Consider the following 19999-nt stretch of genomic DNA (forward strand, 5'->3'; position numbering starts at 1 on the left):
GTGGGGCTCAGTTTTGTTTACGTTTTGAGTCTTGCCTTGTACAACAATGATATCATGGTGGTGTAGCAGTTTACTTACTAATTGGATGAACATGAAATTGGAAGTAAACGTCAATTTGCTCATGGAAAAGTTTTTTAGTGAGAGAAATGAATGGCGTTTGAACAAGCTTGTCTGAAAATTCAACGTTACTGATGAGCCACATAACAAAACACAGTTTTCCCAATTGTCGTTGTTTAAGCGATTCTTTCAAGTTTTGAAAAACTTTAAAAAGTTTTGAAGTTAAATATTTGAAAAGCTTTGGATACCTTCACTAACATAGTTGTTATTGTTTCTAACGTTCCTGATTATATTCTATAGTGACGTTCCTACATAATCATCTATGGTCATAATAAATTAGTTGATTCAATTTGTTTCAGACACTTCTGTAATTATTGTCTTGTATAATACAATTTTATTGGCTGCAATTAAAAATAATCAATTGTGAAAAATTTTATTTGAAATTAGTGTAAATCCATACAATGCTGGTACTCCTAATCATAAGTAATGTCAATATTAAAAAGTCTTTAAAATCGATATTATTATAAGTTAAATTCTTCCAGTAGCCTCAAAGTGTTGGGGGTAGGGTATCCAGAAGCCTTGTGCTTGTGCACAGCCTAATGTGGAGGAGAGACACCTCTTCTCCATGAGGTGTATTCACAATGTTGGAGTTAGCTGACTAAGTCGAGCTATTCGCTAACTCCTGCTACTTGCTAAGTCTGTGTTAACTCAACGCTATAGTAGTACGTTAGAAGAAAATTAGCAGACAAGATAGCGGATAGCAGGTATTTCACTAAGGTGGGAGGATGCAGACTATCTATACTCCATATGGCGTATAAAGCCGCGTCCACACTATGTCGATCGACTCTGTCGACCCGGTCGATCGATAAAGTCGCTCGACACCTTCGACTGTGTCAACTCGACAAAATTGCCTCAGTACATGTGGACGAGTCGACCGACAACCATCATAAATTTTCATACATAATCGAGTGTTTTATATTTAATCGAGTGTTTTATTTTAAATATAAATCGAGTTTTTATAGAAAATGAGTGATGATGAAGATGCTGGAGCAGCGGCTTCTGCTGCAATTCTTATTGCCATCTTGGGAAGCCAAAAAGATCGTCGCCCGCGGAGATTTTGGGTACGGCCTAGCCTTGTTCGAGGCAGAAAAAAGTATAGTACGGAGGAATTTATGGAAGATTTATTGCTGGATGAGGTTGACGAATTAAATCTAGAATATAGATGTGACGCGGGCTTTAAAAACTTTTTTAGAATGAAAAGTTCAAATTTTCTTTTCCACCTCCACTTTTTCAATGCCAAATGACACCGCAATTTCCACCAAACCATCATGCCGTTTGTTTCTGTTTTTATAGTCAACATCACTTGAATCCCATAAGTAAGAACGATCACGGTACATTTCAATAAAATTCGACGTTTGGGTATCACTCCAATTCATTTTCAATAAAAATGTAAGCATTTGAACAACAGTATAGCACTATTCTATTTTTTAAAACGGCAGTGACAAGATCGACACGTCCACACTGGTGCCTTCGACTCGACTGTCTTTGATCCGGACCGACCTGATTCGGGTTGCGTTCGACTCGACTCGACAGCGCTCAACAATGTCTAGCGACACGTCCAGACTTGTTCGACATTGTCGATCGACTTTGTCAATCGGTGTCGATCGACATAGTGTGGACGCGGTTTAACATGAGTAGACTGAAGCATGTCTTTGTCCATGAGGATTCTAGTCTTATTCTTGGGGAACACTAGGCAGTTTAGTGGGTATGCACCAAATGTTGAGTGTGACTATGCCAGGGACGCTCGGCATTGTACTTTTGTCGTTAAAAAATACATTATACAAAATACGCGTCCTACAAGGCTGGGCTCTCAACTCGGGATTGGAGAGTTTATCTCACACAGTCATATTTTTGCTGTCCTTTATGAAAAATGGTAGCCTCAAGTTAAAGGTATAAAATTTTTTGAAATATTTTCAACAATTTTTCCAACATTTCTAATTCTTTTTTTGTTCAACGAAATAGATTTCATGACACACTCATGTACGACAATCAGAGCTCCTCTATTACTGACTCATTGTGCATTCAATATCCGACTTTAGTATACGTAATGCACACTGTATAAACCAAACTCTCATGCCACTTCCATGATGTTGACTTCCATGTCATTCCACTCTCATGACAATAATAATAAGTATTCAGAAATCATATTCTGAACCGCTATCATTCTGTCGTTCATATTTTGCCGATTCCAGCATCTCGATCACTTGTCAGTACGACTGTCATAATAAAATATAAATAAAAGCCTTGTTCTAGGTTTGGTGGCTGCCGTATCCGTATTTGGATCGATTGTTGTCAGTCAGTGGTGAGTTGGAGGAGGCTGAGCAGAGCAGAGGAGGCGCCTTTCTGGTTCACTGCACTCGTAATGCCCTCTCTCTCCTTTATCCGGTCAATGTTATTGAAGTCTTTTGTCACACACGCCATTCGCTTGGGGGGCAGTGGAGCTGTAGTGCACACAGGAAATGGTTTTCCTAGCACCCTCCTCCAACAAGAAAGCAACGGTAGCTGGTGGAAATTGAAAATCGCCACCAGCTTGACAAATTTCAATTTCTCGTTGGCTTTCATTGCGTTCATTCATTTGCGAGTAAGTGTGTGTGTGTGTGTGTGTTGTTGAAGCTGCCATTTCTATTCAGGAAAGGTTTGAAAGCATCGTTGCCCCTTATTATGATGTTTGTGTCACTTTTATTACCGCTACACGTTTTGCTTCTTATTCCTCTTCTCTTTGCCAGCTTTTATGAATGAGCGAATGACAAATTTGAACATAGTACTGTTCGTATTCCATAATTGATCATATAAAGAATTTCAAGAATTCATTCGCTCTTGTGATGACATGCTTGTATATTTCAATAAATCATTTCCAATCAGCTCGAAAGGGAACAAGAGTACTAACGGCTGACATGTCCAAAACAACTCCCTCCACTTCCAGTTTTCAGTAGCTGATGATTACTGACCAAATGGTTAAAAAAATAAGAAGTATCATAATTTTTATAATATTCAAGGAAATTGGGAAGTAATATTCTAGAGTCAGTAATCAACGATATTTTAAACATATTTCCCCATGTCACCACAGTCTTCTATAAGCAATACAGATACGTGATATCTAGCTTGCTAAATAGTTGTGGAGGTTTTCTGTTCTCTACTACTCAGAGAATTTATGTTGTGAATGAACGATATCTTCAATATAAAAGAAATTGCAAAAACATAATAAATCATTCTTTTAGTGTACTCTTGGTTTGAAAAACGTTTCGTACATCTTAGGAAGTAATAAAAATGCTAGTTGATTATTCTTTCGTTAATGAGCTCCAGTAAATATCTTCAAGATTGAAAAAGAGCTGCGTACAGGTTGTAACGATCCATTTTTCTAAACATGAAAATAGTGTCACAGTCGAATTTCCAAACCTAAACTAAAGTTTCAACCCTGCTATCTACCAACTATCGTAGCAGATAAGGCAGCTCTAGCCGAGCTCTAAGAGATAATAGTTGAAAACAACTCCTCTACCCTTTGGGCTCCTTCACCCTTCCTTACATTCCTTTACTGGCATGATGATAAGCAAGACAGTGCAAGTGATGAACCGGCAGTGAGGAAAAAGAACAGTGCGGTCCAAAAGTTTACCGTGGACAGTGCGGTCCCGAAAGTTGCCGTGTCAAGCCGTACCGTGTCTAGCATCCCGTGTCGTGTCTCGTGCCGGGTATCGTGCCGTAAAGACCACGTTTGGCGAAATATATGAAGTTGGGCTGAGAGAAACGCGTGCACGTAAGCAAATTATTATTAACCACCATGAGTAAAATATCACAATTATCATTATCATTATCTGCCAGTTCTAATTATATTTATTCACCTCCTAATATATCATTTTCCATCCAAAATCATCCCAAATAATATAAAATTTCCTAATTAAATTTTCTTGTATTTTTAGAATGAATTTAATTCCGATCATCAAACCCTCTTTTTAAAAAAGGCTGTTAAATTATTAATTTAGATGAACAATAAAAAATCCGTTGCACATGTTCCCTAAAACAGGGACATAATATTAAAACCGTTACAACATATAAGAAGACTATAGAGGAAAGGAGAATTGTTTCACAAACTCTTCATAGAATATCAGTTCTATAAAATATCTAAAAGACTTATATCATGAAATTGCAGCTTTCAATGTTCGAGAAGAAGAGGATACCAAGTGAATAACTGTAAATTGAAAAACGTAGATTAAAATGAACTGCACAATATAGAAAGCTCCTCATGACCACTGATGAACAATGCAGTATTGTTCCTTCACAAACTAAGTGAATTTGAAACAGCCTAATTTATAACTGAATCCTCAGTAATTGCAGAATTTGAATAGCTCTGAATATTGCAGATCCTCTTCGACTTAGAGCTGTTTGGATTTTGGCGCTGCTAATCGCAAACTATGTTCTCCATATGTAAATTTAACGGCTTTTGAATAAATTTGCGGATTCTGCTGCTAGATTGGATTAGACGTTTTCCTAAATTATGCAGGCAGCGGGTTGTTGACATAACTGATTCGGTCTGCTTTTCGTCCTCTCTTCACATTTTCTTCGAGTCTGCAACTCCTATCTTTTATTTCATTCAAAGTGAGTGCCGATCCTAATGAATCTCTCCAACTTCTGTCTTCTGAAGCTTGCAACTTTGGTATTTACCTTAACCATTACCAGAGAAGAAAGAATACATTTATATCTTGTCTCTGCCATTACTTTACCTTGTTTCTATCAAAGAATGAAACATTTGGGACAGAATTTTTGTTCAATTTCCGAATCTAATGAATAGTACTGTAATTCAGTTATTCAATTGAACGTAGCTCATGTTGCAAATGGAAAGCTCTGGAAGATTTTACATGGAGAGGTCTGGAATCTCATAAATATATAGTAGTCTATTGATTCATCAAACTGTTATATAAAAATGTTCATAAATGTAGTTATATAAGTCTACAATATTAGAGATATGCTTTTTATATGAGGTTAATAGGAATAAGAAATCTATCTCAATCATAGGAATTATTTAAGTCAGCTAAATGAACATCTTAAGATAAATAATCGATGTTTCCTGGGTTGATATAAACTGTGAACGATCATTGTTACGTTTTTTCTTTAACGAAAATCAATGTTTTCAGGGTTGATATTAGCTATAACCGATCTTTTTCTCACCTGCGTCATTCCAGAAAAAATAAATGCTCTGCTACGCTCTAAATACCATTCCTGCACCAATCAAACGAAATTCAACGATCTCATTCCTCGATTTTTGAAGCTTCCTAGAAATGAGGTTTCAAACATCTCACGCTTTTCTAGTTCGTATTTTTGTTTTCAATGAAATGGAAATGTATGGCTTTCAGACCAAAATATGGATTACTTCGGAATAAAGAGTTACTCTAAATAATAACGGTGCAATACTTCTGCAGTGGCAGATTACTTCTTCACTTCGCAGAACGCCTCTTTTCCCTATTCATTTCTCTTGTTAACACTGCTAACAGAGTGCCACGTGCGTTCAGAGTATTTCAAGCTTCAATGTGTGTGGGAGTTGGATAGAAGAGAGAAGGAAGGTGGATGGAATATCAGAATTGATTGGATCGCTCTGGAATTCATTTGGAGCTTCCAATATTCCACGTGATACAACATGTCATGAACCAGACAGCAATTCTCGGTAGTACAGTAATTCTCATCAATCAAATCGTGAAGAAAAATGCTATTCAATTTTCTTGTTGAATTTAAGTGAAAGAAGCATGCCAATGATTATAAGAAATGTTTTATTAAAACACTGGAGGTGAAATTAAATTATTCATCTTTTAGATTCAAACAATATTATTTGCTTGAGTATTTCTGCTGAAACAAGCAGGATATGATGAAGGGCTGAGTACTGTTAATCGAAAAAATAGATCGCTGATGAAATCAATACATTGGAGAGAATCAGAGGTGGGTTTAGGACTAACATACAGTCAACTTTAATAAATTATTATTCAATATAATTTGATTAAAAAATATTTTTTTATTGAAACTGTTATAAGTTAGTTTTAGTTCTAGCGATCTGGCATCAACTTTCATGGAAATGACATTTTTCAACTACAACTTATACTTGGTTCTAATACACATTGTAGCCAACATAATAATAGGGTAACAGTTGCCTCTTCAGATAAAGCCGCCTGGACGGTATAATGGAATAAATCCAACATAAATAATATTGGAAAGGGATTTTATATAGAGTTGTATTAAATAATATTGAAAAATTTGAACCAATTATAGCGATTATAATTATTATATATTGATAAGTTTGATACGCTCGTATTTCATATCTCTTGTATGTTGGTTGTCCTCTTAGTTGAGGAAAGAATTTGTTTGCAAGATTATCATCATTATCATCTATCCTGAAGTGAAGTAGTCTATGGTTTTACTGTAATTAATTTTCCGCTCTTCGCACACTTTATTATTTTCATGGCTAATATTCATTTAATTTATTCAGACTCATTAATTCATGAATGACTCACATCAGCTTCCATTGTAGTTCTCACTCATTAAAAAAACAACTATAAAATGTTATTTCTTGTGAAATCAACAAGTAGAGTATATGGGTTGGCTAATAAACTCGAGAAGACAAAACACAAGAGAAGTAATTTAATACTGGTGACGAATCTCTTCCACTGCCCTGAATACTCATAACGGAAGAGCAAATGGAGTAGTCACGAAATTGGGCCAAGATGACTTGGAATTTTCTTGAGTCACTTTACTTTCGTTTCAGCTATGAACTTGTTCAGATCGTATACATTTCATTTAGGTTTTCAAAAATAGTAATAAATGGAGGATTCTCAATAGGTTGAGGACTAGCATCTCAAGATGAGGGAGCACTATGAAGAGGTGGGGTTACAAGGGTCACGAAAATATTGTGACTGTGTTCTCCCACATGCCCACGACCTCCTTTATGGTTTGTGAGAGTCTCAGTATAGAATGCCAAAAAGAGTACATATTTCTAGCAAATGAAAAGGCGATACTCGCTGCTAAATATCGGAAAAAGATTATAGATAATGTAATCTATTCAAGTCCTGACACGTAAAGTGAGTCAGCAACGTACTAATGTACGTTAATCTCATTTCATATTCGCATATATTCTTGAAGAATTACAAATCACCTACTATTGAGCTTATATAGCTGTTTTCTACACCCAACAAACAAATTCATTATAATTCTCGGAAATTTTAAACCACTCCCAGAAGGTCCAAGTATTTTCAATAAGAATTTGAAGAAAACAATCTCTGTGCCTTTCATATATAATGTTTTTTTGAAAAAAGAGAAATTCTGGTTCGAATAGAGAGACGTCATAACATTTACCCTATATTTTCATTGTTTTTTTGCTCCGAGGAATAAATGAGTTCTGGGCCTCAAAGCACAAACTGCTGAATTGCACAATAGTTGTGTTGTGCGGGCATTTGATTTATATTCAGTTGACCCTCTTGCACCCTTCAATAGCAGGAAGATCTCTCACAGTTGAGCAGAATGCAATAAAATTGATGAAATGGGGTTTTTAGCTTTCAGAAGGGGTCATAGCTTTGCTTCTTCAATTTCCCATTCCTCATACCCATCTTTAGCTGAGTCGTTGCTTGCACTCTACGGCTTTTGGCATTTGAATAGCTGGCGGCTAAGTTTGTTGTGCAGGGGTATTGAATGTGTAAGCTATTGGTACACACATTTCTCCTTCCAAAAGGAGGGTCCGAAATCTAATTATGCAGATGATGCCGTGTTGCGGGGGGGGGGCCATCATCTCCAAGAGGAAGCATTTATTCTGAAAGGATCTAAAGGCTCAGGTTATGCTCTTTGATATCCCCAAAGCCTTTCGCTTCCCCTGGACCTCACCCTGGATTACCGTACTTTCCTCTGATGCTTTTTCTACTTAAAGGGTATCTTCAGGCTAATAATTCTAGCTAAGTAGCCTGTATCTTGATCCAATGTATTGCAAAATTAATCTTCATTTCCACTTGAAAGGAGTTCCGCGTTGTTTTCAGATGTTATCATGATATGATTATGATAAGATAATAATACATTTTTGTCAATTTGTTCATAATTCAATAATAATTATCAAAAATATGTGTACGAATCTGTTCTGAATTTCAGTTTCAATTTCATTTTCTCCTTTTTTGTTGCAGGTACTTTGTTGGACTATTATGCTGACCGAAATACGTTCATGTCAACTATTCCTTTAGTTAGAAGGTAATCAAATTGTTACAATTATTGCTAACCTAACTCGATAAAAATTGCTTACATTAATTAAATCATTCAGTTCAAATAAATTATATTGTAATATAAGCTCTGAGTTTTTTCAAAATACTGAAATGAATAGAAACAGATCGCCCCGACACGAATTAACATTATTTACAGATGGAATTAAATAATAGAGAATGAATTTATTCAAATGCTAATCAATATATAATTATTAATTAACGAAAATCCTAAATAAATGCTGCAAATCACCCCGAAGACCTCTGCTACTGCAGACATTGACAACAGGGTTAACAGCTAGATGGAAATTCGATGGAAAAAACGGATTTTCGTTAATTAATAATTATATATTAATTAGCATTTGAATAAATGCATTCTCTATTATTTAATTCCATCTGTAAACTGATTGGCCGCTATGGCTTCGTATAAAATGAGCGCTGCTATCCAGAGATTGTCAGTTTCGTGTAAGCATTCCTGACTAGCAATTGGGAGGTACCGGGTTCGATTCCCGGGCTGGCAACTAATTTTTGGATAGTAGTTCTCATCGAATTTCCATCTAGCTGTTAACCCTGTTGTCAATGTCTGCAGTAGCAAAGGTCTTCGGGGTGATTTGCAGCATTTATTTAGGATTTTCGTTAATTAATAATTATAACATTATTTAGACAATTACCATTGTAAATTTTTATGATTGTAAGAAATTAATGATGATTAATGTTCGTATCACTCCTCTGGCACAAGAATTAGCTAATTCATTCTCAGGGAATCCTCCTATTTTTGAACGTGACACCTTTTTCCATACATTTTGTACAGAAAAAATATATCTGCTTATAGGAAAGAACTCCTCACAGAGTGAAATTGCATAAAACATAAACTTTTGTGAGGTTGTGGCTTGATCTAGAAGAAAGAAAATTATATAATTATACATCTCTTTAGAGGGTTCTGAAACCAATACTTTTCAGTTGAATGTTTATCAATATTATTTTGTACTGATAAACCATTGTGTGAAAAATCTTCTTGCTCCTTGAGAAATGGGGAGAAAGATGAAACATTTTTAGAAAGAACCGAACAATATTGCAACTGGCTATAAAATGTAACAGAAGATCCTATTTAGGTGATTGAAAGAGGGAGTTGTTAAATGGGAAAGGGATACTGGGGAAGATGATGGGTGTGTTGAAGATGCTGCAACAGAAGAAACTGAGTGGCACTTGAGAAATAAGTAGAGAGAGTGAGAGAGATCGTGAGTGGGAAATTTCGAGAATGCAGACAGCAGGTGCGCGCCAATAATATCAAGAAGAGCAGCATCTGACCTTGCCCAGCAGAGAGCTACCTGATTGGAAACCCTTTTTTGTAACGGTTTGATAAGGTAGCGTTCATACAAACCTGACTGGATTTCTGTACTATGGTTTCCAATGGATGTGCTACAAGTTATTCTATTCACTTTTTCATTTTTGAAAGATGATCGACATCTTTGATATGACCCTCCTCTTCTGGTAATCCATTCTCCCATGTCATCCATGTTAATAACCTATAATGGTCATGTAATCATCAATTGTATGTATTATTAATAAATAGTAATAATGGTATTCTCCAGCAAAGCATCAATTCACAAGGTTTTGATCACCTTTACAGATTTTGAATTACTAATTGAAACATGTGTTCCAATAATACATTATTATTATTATGTGAAATGAAAGAGATGTTGTCAGTTCCACATAATTCATCTGAGCCAAACTAAAGTTTCAATTTACCCTTTGAAGAGGATATTGATATCTTTATATGATATTGATCAAGTTATTGATATTCATAAGATAATTTTTTATTCCATGTTGGGTGGTTCTTCCTTTGCAAGATTACGTCCTCCAAAACACTACAGTAGTCTATATACTCTCCATATTGCATAACAATAAACATGAACTCCCCGGTATTGAGAGACTAAACAGCATTATTTTGCTTCAAGGTGTTGAAAAATAAAATGTGTCATTACTGTATATAGTAGGTTTTCCTTGTCTTTAGGAGTGTTGAGTATACACTAGACAGAATAGAGCACTGTAAAACAACCCTTTTCCTAAAGTGAAGCCACATATGTGTCAACTAATAAAGCCGGTCTTCACTGGTATCGTATTTAATCTCATATTTGATGGCTGCTTCTTATCTGTATGTTCCTTCCTTCAACAAGAGTATTGTGAGGTTGTTACCCCTTGGAATAATACTTTACATGTATAATTCATATTGTTCACTTGATGACCAGAGTGATTCTCTTTTTCAACCACCCAGCGTTGTTATAACCATGTTCTCTGAAAAATCCTATCTATATTAAAAAAACCCAATCCTATCTGTACAGTAGATTACCACGATATTCTGTATTACTGTTAATATAGATAGTGTTTCTTGAACTTTTCCTATCCTCGACTCCTAGAAAATATCACAGATCTAACCTAATGGATTTTTTAGTTAGTGTGATCTATCCTAATGGACTATAATACATGCTTATCATAGTTCACATAACTGTCCAGTTTAAAAAATAAGCCTAGGCTGCAAGTCTCTCGTTTTTGTATTATGATAACATTTATGAAGTAGTCTCTCTTCTCAGTATTGAAAAGTCAATATTATTTTACTTTGAAACCTAAGAGCGAAGTCCGACGGGAAGCTGTCATAATTTTGATGGAATCAAGACTGCTCAGTGCGTTTCTAGCGTTTGTATTCACCGACCCTGACTGATAATCCCTTGCTGCTGAAGACTGCTTACTGGAGGTTCAGAGCTAAGACCCCTTATCAGACTCAAGCTACAATACGAGTTAAGCTTGCAGCCTATTATGGATTCTCCTCCCTTTGAAGCTGTGAATTCATCACAGTTGTCAGACGTAGGCGAGCTTTCCAAGTTTATTTTTGTTGTGTGGGTGGGAGTGCGTGCGTATGTGTGTGTATGTCTTGCGTATCTTTAACGCATCCTACCAAGTACAAAAAAAACATATGGCCTGGAACGTTTTCCAAAAAAGGAACCCAAGTAACTATTTCCAGTTGTCTCTTTGACTGTAAAATGAGTTTCGGTATGAATGGAAGTCTTTGTATTACTTGGCAGGTTGATCTTTGACAGTATGATAATCAAGCTTCGTTTAAAAGGATACGACTAATATTTTGTCGGCTTCTTTCTCTTGTTACCCACGCTCCCACAGGAATTCCTGCATGAGTCATCATCAACACTGTCCATTCCCAATGTCATTTTTTTATACTTGAAGATGGAAAAAATCTTAAATATTGATGTACTAATAATTCTATTGTTTATCATGTGTGTCAATGTATTTAATAATGAAAAGAAACCAACCTAATTCACAAGTGGTGCCTCACAGGGTTCTAGATTTTTTTGGCATTTCCTCAAATTATTGTAAAATGTATCATCACACACCATATTACATTTTATAACTTGTCTGACTAGAGTCTTCTCCAACATTCCAACAATAAAGTTCATTCTACGCTCTTTACTTTGTTACATTCACCTGGGCACAAAACATGAATTTCCCCTCTTGGCCAATCTTATCTATACTTCATTTAAATTAACTTCCGACTTGGGAGGGACATGCGCAGCAAAGAAGGCATACAGTGGCAGGGATACAACGGCTGCTATGTTGCCGTTGAGTATCGGCCAGCGTTCTCTAATTTCCAGTGAGTATTCAAGCGCTCATGTTAAACTTAGGAAGTTTCCTCTCTGCAATCACAGTCTCGACTGACTCAATTCGTCAAATTGACAACTACCCTTCCACCTATGACTCAATCCATCACTGCAATTGGCTGATCTCCCTCCATTTCTCTGCGCCGCAAATTTCTCCAAGTCTGATGAAGATTTACACGAAGTTTAGCCTGCTGCTATCATTCCTATCCGGAATTATGTGCTAGAAATATTTTCAGGCTTTTTTAAGCTTTTTAGGGACAGACTAATTATAATAAATCATTGGTTCACCTCCCAAAAAATCCGCATGTGAATTGGGCCTATATTACAACCTCAGTGTCTATTATTAATTTTGCAAAATTTTGTACAGAATAGCATAGTAGGGAAGGCCTCTGCTTGCTTTGACATCGTCTGTTTGCCGAGCTGTGTTTATGTAGTTGCACTGAGTATAGCAGTGTCATTCCATGACGTAATAGCAGTCGGCTGGTTATTGCGAAACCAAGGCTGTTGGCTGTTATGTCTGGCAACAGCACTGGCAATGCTGCAGCGTCCTATCCTCATCTCGTATTGAAAAAGTCTCTCTTAGTTTAGTGTCAGCTGTGATTCTGAAATGACTTCCCTGACATGCAGCGCGTGCCACAATATACACAAATTCACTTGCTCAAAGATAGCAGATTCAACGTGAACGTGAAGAACATTATATTAGCTTACCTCCCTGATCATGATGATACCAGTTTGTCATTTTTTTGGTACCGGTTGCCTACCATGAAATTTAATGTATGAACGATTGTACACAAACATGTGATGCAACTACCATGATGTTCTCAATCATGGGATTTTTCTGTATTGTAGTATTTTACTTCAGTCTTTCCTTCTGTAGGCTTTGCAATATTTACATTAATATAAATCTGGTATCAGCAAAATGGTATTAGCACAGTGGGTACGAATGGTCACAGACAATAATTAACTATCTGTGGAATTATAATTATCAACTGATAGAAGTCAGTTTTTCCTGTTTCAAGCCGAAATTTATCCTAAATCTAACAGTTTTTTACTATTTTTCGAACTTAATCTCATTCAATTTGTATTATCATTCTCATCTTGAGTGAAAAATATAATTTCTTGTCCCAATTATTAGAATAACTTGATGGTATATTTGCATTTAAACCTTACACTATTGCGGATTTCAACGTTCCACGATTTCTTGTTATAAGCATACAAAAATCTCGTCTTACATAGGGCTTTCGAAGAGGTAGGCTTCTTAAGTGTTGCTAAGCGGATTTGAAGGTGTAGTAGATTCGTGGAGTGGAGGGGGAACTCGTTGCCAGTGTAATATGAATAAAGCACCAAGATGTCAACCGAGAACTGATTTGACCGGTCCTGGAGATGGGAAACCCGAATCTCCAATTTTTCCAGCAGAACGAATCCATCTTATCTTGCTCACTCTCACCCTCTCTCTCTCCCACCGACCCTCTTATAAATTTCTTGTGCCTAGCGAGAGTAGCATTTCGTTGATTGGTGCTCCTCTTCTTCCTCATCCCTTTCTCTCATTCTCTCCCTCTCTCTGCGGAGCAAACAACCCTACGTCGAGAGTAATTTCATCTTCCTTTCACCTGGAAATGCGCGCTACCCTTCTTTTGCCGTATCGTCTTATCGATGTCCTTTTTCCCTGTAGGAATCTATGGACGGATGCTGATGCTGCTTGCCAACTTGCCTAGAATGTTGAACGTTGCCGGCGTCCCAGAGTTGTCTTATCCAATTTCACCACATCTTACTATTGCCAGACTCCTATTAAGTCAGATGTCTTTCAAAATTTTTTCAGTTGATTGCGCTTCTGAAATTTGATTGTAATCTGATAGTTTTGTATGAGCGTTTAGGTCAAGTTCAACTACCAATACCAAATTCTGGATGATATTGATTAACTGAAAAAATATATGGTCCAAATAGAGTCTGCCTTCTAGATTCAGTGCTATTGTAGAAACAGTACAGTTGGATGAGTTTCTTTAGCTATTCATCTCCTTATCACATTGGTATTCTCAGGGGTGTGGTATTCTCCCTTTTCATTATATTGAAGGAAATATTTTCATATTTGAGATTGATCTATCAAGAAAACTGTTTAAGATTGTTCTATCAAGAAAATCACGAAACTTCTGTGATTGAACCTGTAATTCTCATCTCCCACTGTGAAAAATGTACCCTAAATCCTACTATAATGGGAATTCTCGAACCTAAGTTGGAACTTGATATCTTCAACCATAGAAAATAACTACTAGGTGATCAAATCTCTCTCTTACTGGAATATCAAGTTCATTTTACATTCAGTTCTATGGCTACTTGATAGTTTTATTATATAGAATCACTAGTACCATTCTTCTGACTTGAAGAAGGCATGATCGCCTTTTCCGGTCTCTAAAATAGCCTTTGGAAATTAAAATTTGTCAAAAATGTAATTAAAATTTATTTTTTTTGGTAAGAATTACTAGTGATTCTATGTGATGGAACAAAATTTATTATATGCTTGTATCTAAAACTGTGATTTCCTGGATCGCACTTAGAGTCAATCGTCATATTATTTGTGTTTTTTTTTTCAATAATAAATGAGTAGTCTCGTCGTTTATCTTGGTCACACTATTGTCTTTTTTATCTACTTTGCCCTCTACTCAATTTTTAATGAATTTATTTTCCTGTACTCGTTCACCATTTCTGATCCACTTATGTCTTTGTTAAAAATAAAACGAGCTATTTACAAACAATTGGTTAGGGAAATTTGCAGCCACTAGCTCCCTTTTGAAGGAAAATCGAGGATTTTCAGGTATTAGCAGGATTAGTTTGGAGTGAACCCGGATTGAGAGGGGATTAAACAAGGGCTGTTGAGCTGTTTGGGGAAAAAGAGTCGAGACGTGCCAACGTGTGGTAGGTACGCTGTCAAAGTGAGCGGACGGTTCGGAATATGAAAAAAGTGAACAGGGCCATGCAAACAATGATGAGAAATGATAATAGGAAAACCCTTTCTCTTCTCACGCACCTCTGTTCTCATTCTAGGGCTCCGTTGTTGTGGCGGCTGATTGTATACCTTCCAATATGTGCAGCATGCATGCATGCATGTACTCTGTACAGAAATACAGTATGATGTATGTATATTGTGTATCCACTTGCCAAGTTCTCAATAGCCCACAAGCTATTGAACGATAGCCAGGTCATTGAACCAAATTCTATAGTGTTCTGTTTATAAGCTCCGTTCAGGTATCAGTACTGTATATGGAAATTCTGCGTCGTGTACAGACTGAATACATTTTTTTCATATAATATGCATTGATTGTCTCGAAATCATTCATTTGGTTGACTGGTAAAAATGAATGAACATTAACTTCTTGAGATATGGAGAGTGAAAAATTATTGTGAAATTCTCCCATTTGTCCTTGTTCAGAAATTAACACTTCGTCAACAAAAATACCAGTTTGTCAATAAGAAATACGAATGAAAGCTGTTAATTATAGCTCCACAGTAATATGTACAAGTTTGGAAACAACTTGCTGAAATCAAAATTACATGCTTTGTAGACTTATTTACAACAAAAATGTTCTCATTCTTCATCATGTTGTCTCAATCTCATTAATTTCTCTCGGAAAGTTTACAGATTTTTATGAAATTCCATGAGTAGAGCTTGACAAGATGACTTTCTATCATACGGTATCTTTTACAGTAAATGTGAATGGAAAGTGGTAGTTAAATCTTTTTATTGATGAATATGATTCAGAGAATAGAATGAGAAGGGGTAGGCGTGGAAATGAGATTGATGAAATGTGTATTATAAGAGATGAATGTGCCTACATTCAGATGGGCTCCGAAGAATAAGAATAAGGCGCCTATCTAGTCGATGATCAAATACAAGCGTGGAAAATCACTCTTTCAATGTGTGAAAATAAATTTATGTAAAGTTCCGTAAATATTTATTGATAACACTTGGTGCATATGAACTATATAATATTACTAGTGGCAGTGACCACTACAGTGAGGAGTCATCTAAATAGCTGGAATTCGTCATCTTATTGAATTATTCTGCAATCTATTACAAGAAATAAAAAATTGTTTTGTAACTGAACTTGGCATTCCCATTTCAAAGTCAGATCATGGCATAAATACTTGGTGACGTTCCGACAAGGTAAATTAGAAACTAATAATGAGGAAAACATGACCTCTGCGTTGAACAACAGTAGTTTCTTATTGAGTTTTACACTGTGAACAAGACTACTGTGTCCCAATCCTATTGTTGAATGTTCGTCCACCATTTAATAGACGTGTCCGTTTAACCTTCTACGATAAATTGGCTTGGAAGGCCTCCCCTTCTGCTCCTCGTCTCATCTCTTGAACGGCAATTACACTGCTATCTGTGCAGTTGTAGAATAGTCCGCCATTCAATTCAACTTCCTCTTGGGTAATTGATGTTCAGCAGTTGGCCTTCATTGCTTCAACAAAATGGCCCAATACAAGAAAAATCAATAGGCCCATTGTAAAATTTACTGTAATTGTTTTCAGGGGATGACGTCACACTGTTCTCTATTCTATCTTATCTATCTCCATGCCGTCTCTGTAATTTGTTTCTCAGAGGTATTTACGATAAGGTTGTATTTATCTCCAGCATTCCAACGGGAAATCCTGCTGCTAGAACACTGGTCAAAATGTTCAGGATACCTCGGCAAATTTGAAATATACTAACTCTGTATTCTGGAAACTCAGAAACTCTGTTATAGCTGTTCAATTGATTTCAGGAGTAGATTTTCAACATACGGGAAACATAATGGAAATACCTTTCGGGATTTTGAAAATCAATTCCTGATCGTTCTGAACACACCTAAAGCTGTAAATAGAGAATAATGGTAAACGATGACAGTGTCTCAACTCTAGGTTCATATACAAAAAGATAACTTTGATCGAATTTTGATCGAAAACTCTGGCAATATCTCATGAAAACTTCTGAGGAATGTGCGAGCAAGAGTAATTCAATTTGCATTCTATACCATGGTGTGCACGGAGCGGGAAAACCGTGAAATCAGTGAATTGTACGTGAATTTCATTTGGGCGGGAAATGTACGGGAATTTTGTCGAGATACGGGAATTTTCCTTCAACTTCCTTCAACTAGCTACTTTGCTAATTTTATACTAGTAGTTCTGTGAACAGTAGAACTCGCGCAGTTATAATACTTACTCTCTGTGTAGTAGTTGAATATAAATTACATGGAGGATTGAAAGTCCCATCGATAAATCAATAATTATGGCGAAGTTCAATTTTCTACTTTAACTGGCCAATTGCCAGTGTTCAATTAGAGAATTTGAACCACCACAAAATCCGTAAATTCGATAATTTTTGTGGTGATGGTATTTTACAGGCAGTTTGTAGTGCAGTAATGGGAGGAGGAGCGAGCAAGAAAGAAGACAGGTCCATGGATGGCATCGACAACAATGGCTCTCATTGTTGCCCGGATAAATAATGGCCGGCAACAATAAACAATTGTCTGACAGCAGCGCGCCTATGTACAGGGCCTGCCTGCCTATCAAACAATAATGAACAGTTGTGAATAACTCGGACTGGCTTGATGATGACAGTCGTCGGCCTCCACCACTGTGCGGCCTCCACCGGCATTATGTGGCCGCTCTTTATATCTTTTCAGGGCTGGCAGCAGCTCACTCAATTGACATGCAATTCACGCAGCACTGAGAACTGCCGAACAATAAGAAATTGCCGCCTTTGGCCTCATTGTATGAACAAAACGCCCCAACACTTTTTCGGCATCTGTATAATATAATTTTGGTAGGATGATTATACGTTCTCATTAATTGGTACCTGGGGTTGAATAAAAGAATACTCGAGCAGAGTCTGGGTTCTGAATCTTCAAAAAAAAGTTGAAATCGTTGTTAGAAATTGGAATTGTTGATTACATTCAGGTACTAATGACGAAAGTTATTTGATATGAACGAGAAGCATCTGCACTAAAAGGTGTCTGCCATGATGAGAGCAAGTGAACTGCAAACCTCAAGTTTTAGTTCAAGCACCCTGCATAATTCAAGTTATGCAACAAATATTTTTTTCAATATAAGTAAAAATCAGCCAAAAAAGACTGGGCTCCATCATTTTGGTACTAACTGCATCTAAAACAAATCTCAATCGACTTCAAGAAAACCTTCATTTTCTCCTAGGAGGACGATTAATAGTTCCTCTGTTCCTCTTCCCACTTACTCATTGCATTTACACTAGCCAGGTAACTAAAGGTGGTGGAGTTGTATGTAACTCTAACTATAGTTGCTTCATCGCAAGGAGAGCTAAAAATAACATGAATTTTGCGCTTGAGTGTGTCGAGAAGTGATGTCTCAAATCCGCTGTTAATTACTGAACTTGCAATTATCAGTTCACAATGTTTTCATTGACACTGTGCTGTGATTATTCATCTCAGTCAAAGACTTCAAAGTTGACAAAGATATAGGTGGTTACTGTGAACTGTTATTGCTGATCCAAGATACACTCACATACGCGCATGTTTGTTTAAAACGTCTCTAGGCTCCCAGTACCGACCATAGTAGGGCTCATTAGTTTAATCATTTATTTCGTACATATTGTGATTTTTTGTATAATTGCATTGTCCATTGTACAAAGTATATTGTATGTTTCGTATATCCCTATAAAATAGCTGAGAATCAATATCCGTACACTTGTTTTAGTACTAATTGGTACGTTTTGGTGTGTTGTTGCAGATAGGGGGACGGCAAGGTGAGGGTGGCCGGATGGTGACGACGACGTGATAGGGTGGGTAGGGGGGAGGGGCAGAATGGGCGCCAGCATGGGCAAGAATGCCTCGCTGCTGGACGCACTGCCCACAGGGGGAGGCACACTCCACGTGGTCATGTTGGGCCTCGACTCGGCCGGCAAGACCACCGCCCTCTACCGGCTCAAGTTCGACCAGTACCTCAACACTGTGCCCACCATCGGATTCAACTGCGAGAAGGTGAAAGGCACCACCGGCAAAGCCAAGGGCATCAGCTTCCTCGTCTGGGACGTCGGCGGTCAGGAAAAGCTGCGTCCTCTCTGGAAAAGCTATACCAGGTCAGTTTAACCACTAACTACCATAATTATCATTTTCATTTTAATAATTCACTGCAGATTGATAATGGCCCTACAAAGTAGTTTCCCTTTTTCCTCTACTGCACATTGATAATGGTGTAACAACCGGAACTAGTCTCTCTTTTTTCTAAAAATCTGGAATGATAACGTTTAGGACTGCAGCCAGTTTTTTCTTTCCTATAGCTACTGTAGAGGTTGATCAAAATAGCAGAGTTATCCGACAACGATTTAATCAAATCAAATCATATTTATTCACTCAATATTCATGCAAAATATCCACAAAAATATAGAACAAGTCACAAGTGAACGTAATACAATTCACAAAAAGGACAGTAAGTTACTGGATTTTGTTGGCGAATAGGAGCACTACCTCCGTAAACAAAGGCTGGTGCATTCTGTTGACGTCAGCACAGGTAGGGCTCCAAGACCAATAAAAATTTGTTGATCTCAGCTGATCTATATCAGCTAGTGTTTTTATTGGTGTAGGATCCCTATCTGTGCTGACGTTACCATCAATCACCTGTCATGCACTATGGCTTTGTTTACGGAGGTAGTGATAGGAGTCAGATTTATTTGCTCAAATACATACATGGAGACAACAGGTTAAACCCTATGTCTCCTTGAAACATTACAAAATTCTTCATTCAAAAATTAGATTTAAAATAAATAACAAGCTAAGAATAAAACAAGAGTAAAATAAAATAAGAACAAAATAAATTAAATAACAAAAAACGCGTTTTAACAATAGAAATCTGGGTTTTTTTATAAAAAAATCCTATCTTACATTTATTGCTGAAACTACTTTCTAAGAGAAAAGATGAGAGAATGAGAGAAGGAAAAATATGCACTTCTTATAATATCTTACATGAGCAAAAACCATGTAATACAGA

General features: G+C 36.8%; 2 protein-coding genes across 5 annotated transcripts in view; both read left to right on the forward strand.

Annotated features, from left to right (window-relative positions):
• LOC111059745 (craniofacial development protein 2-like) overlaps positions 1-18790 on the forward strand; it is a 28605-nt gene extending 9815 nt beyond the window's left edge. The window contains exon 2 of the mRNA XM_039429410.1: positions 18743-18790. Within this exon, the coding sequence (XP_039285344.1) occupies positions 18743-18790 (48 nt within the window). The remainder of the gene's footprint in view (positions 1-18742) is intronic.
• The window catches only part of LOC111052922 (ADP-ribosylation factor-like protein 4C), a 71104-nt gene that overhangs the window by 41349 nt on the left and 9756 nt on the right, over positions 1-19999 (forward strand). For 2 of the 4 annotated variants that reach the window (XM_039427905.1, XM_039427907.1), the window contains exons 2-3: positions 8259-8322; positions 18743-19091. In XM_039427905.1, the coding sequence (XP_039283839.1) occupies positions 18817-19091 (275 nt within the window). In that variant the 5' untranslated portion in view covers positions 8259-8322; positions 18743-18816. Of the gene's footprint in view, positions 1-3755; positions 3869-8258; positions 8323-18742; positions 19092-19999 lie in introns of those variants that run through there. The other 2 variants (XM_039427906.1, XM_039427904.1) reach the window with 2 other exon arrangements.

This window comes from Nilaparvata lugens, chromosome 5 (genome assembly GCF_014356525.2).
Source record: "Nilaparvata lugens isolate BPH chromosome 5, ASM1435652v1, whole genome shotgun sequence".
Taxonomy (NCBI): domain Eukaryota; kingdom Metazoa; phylum Arthropoda; class Insecta; order Hemiptera; family Delphacidae; genus Nilaparvata; species Nilaparvata lugens.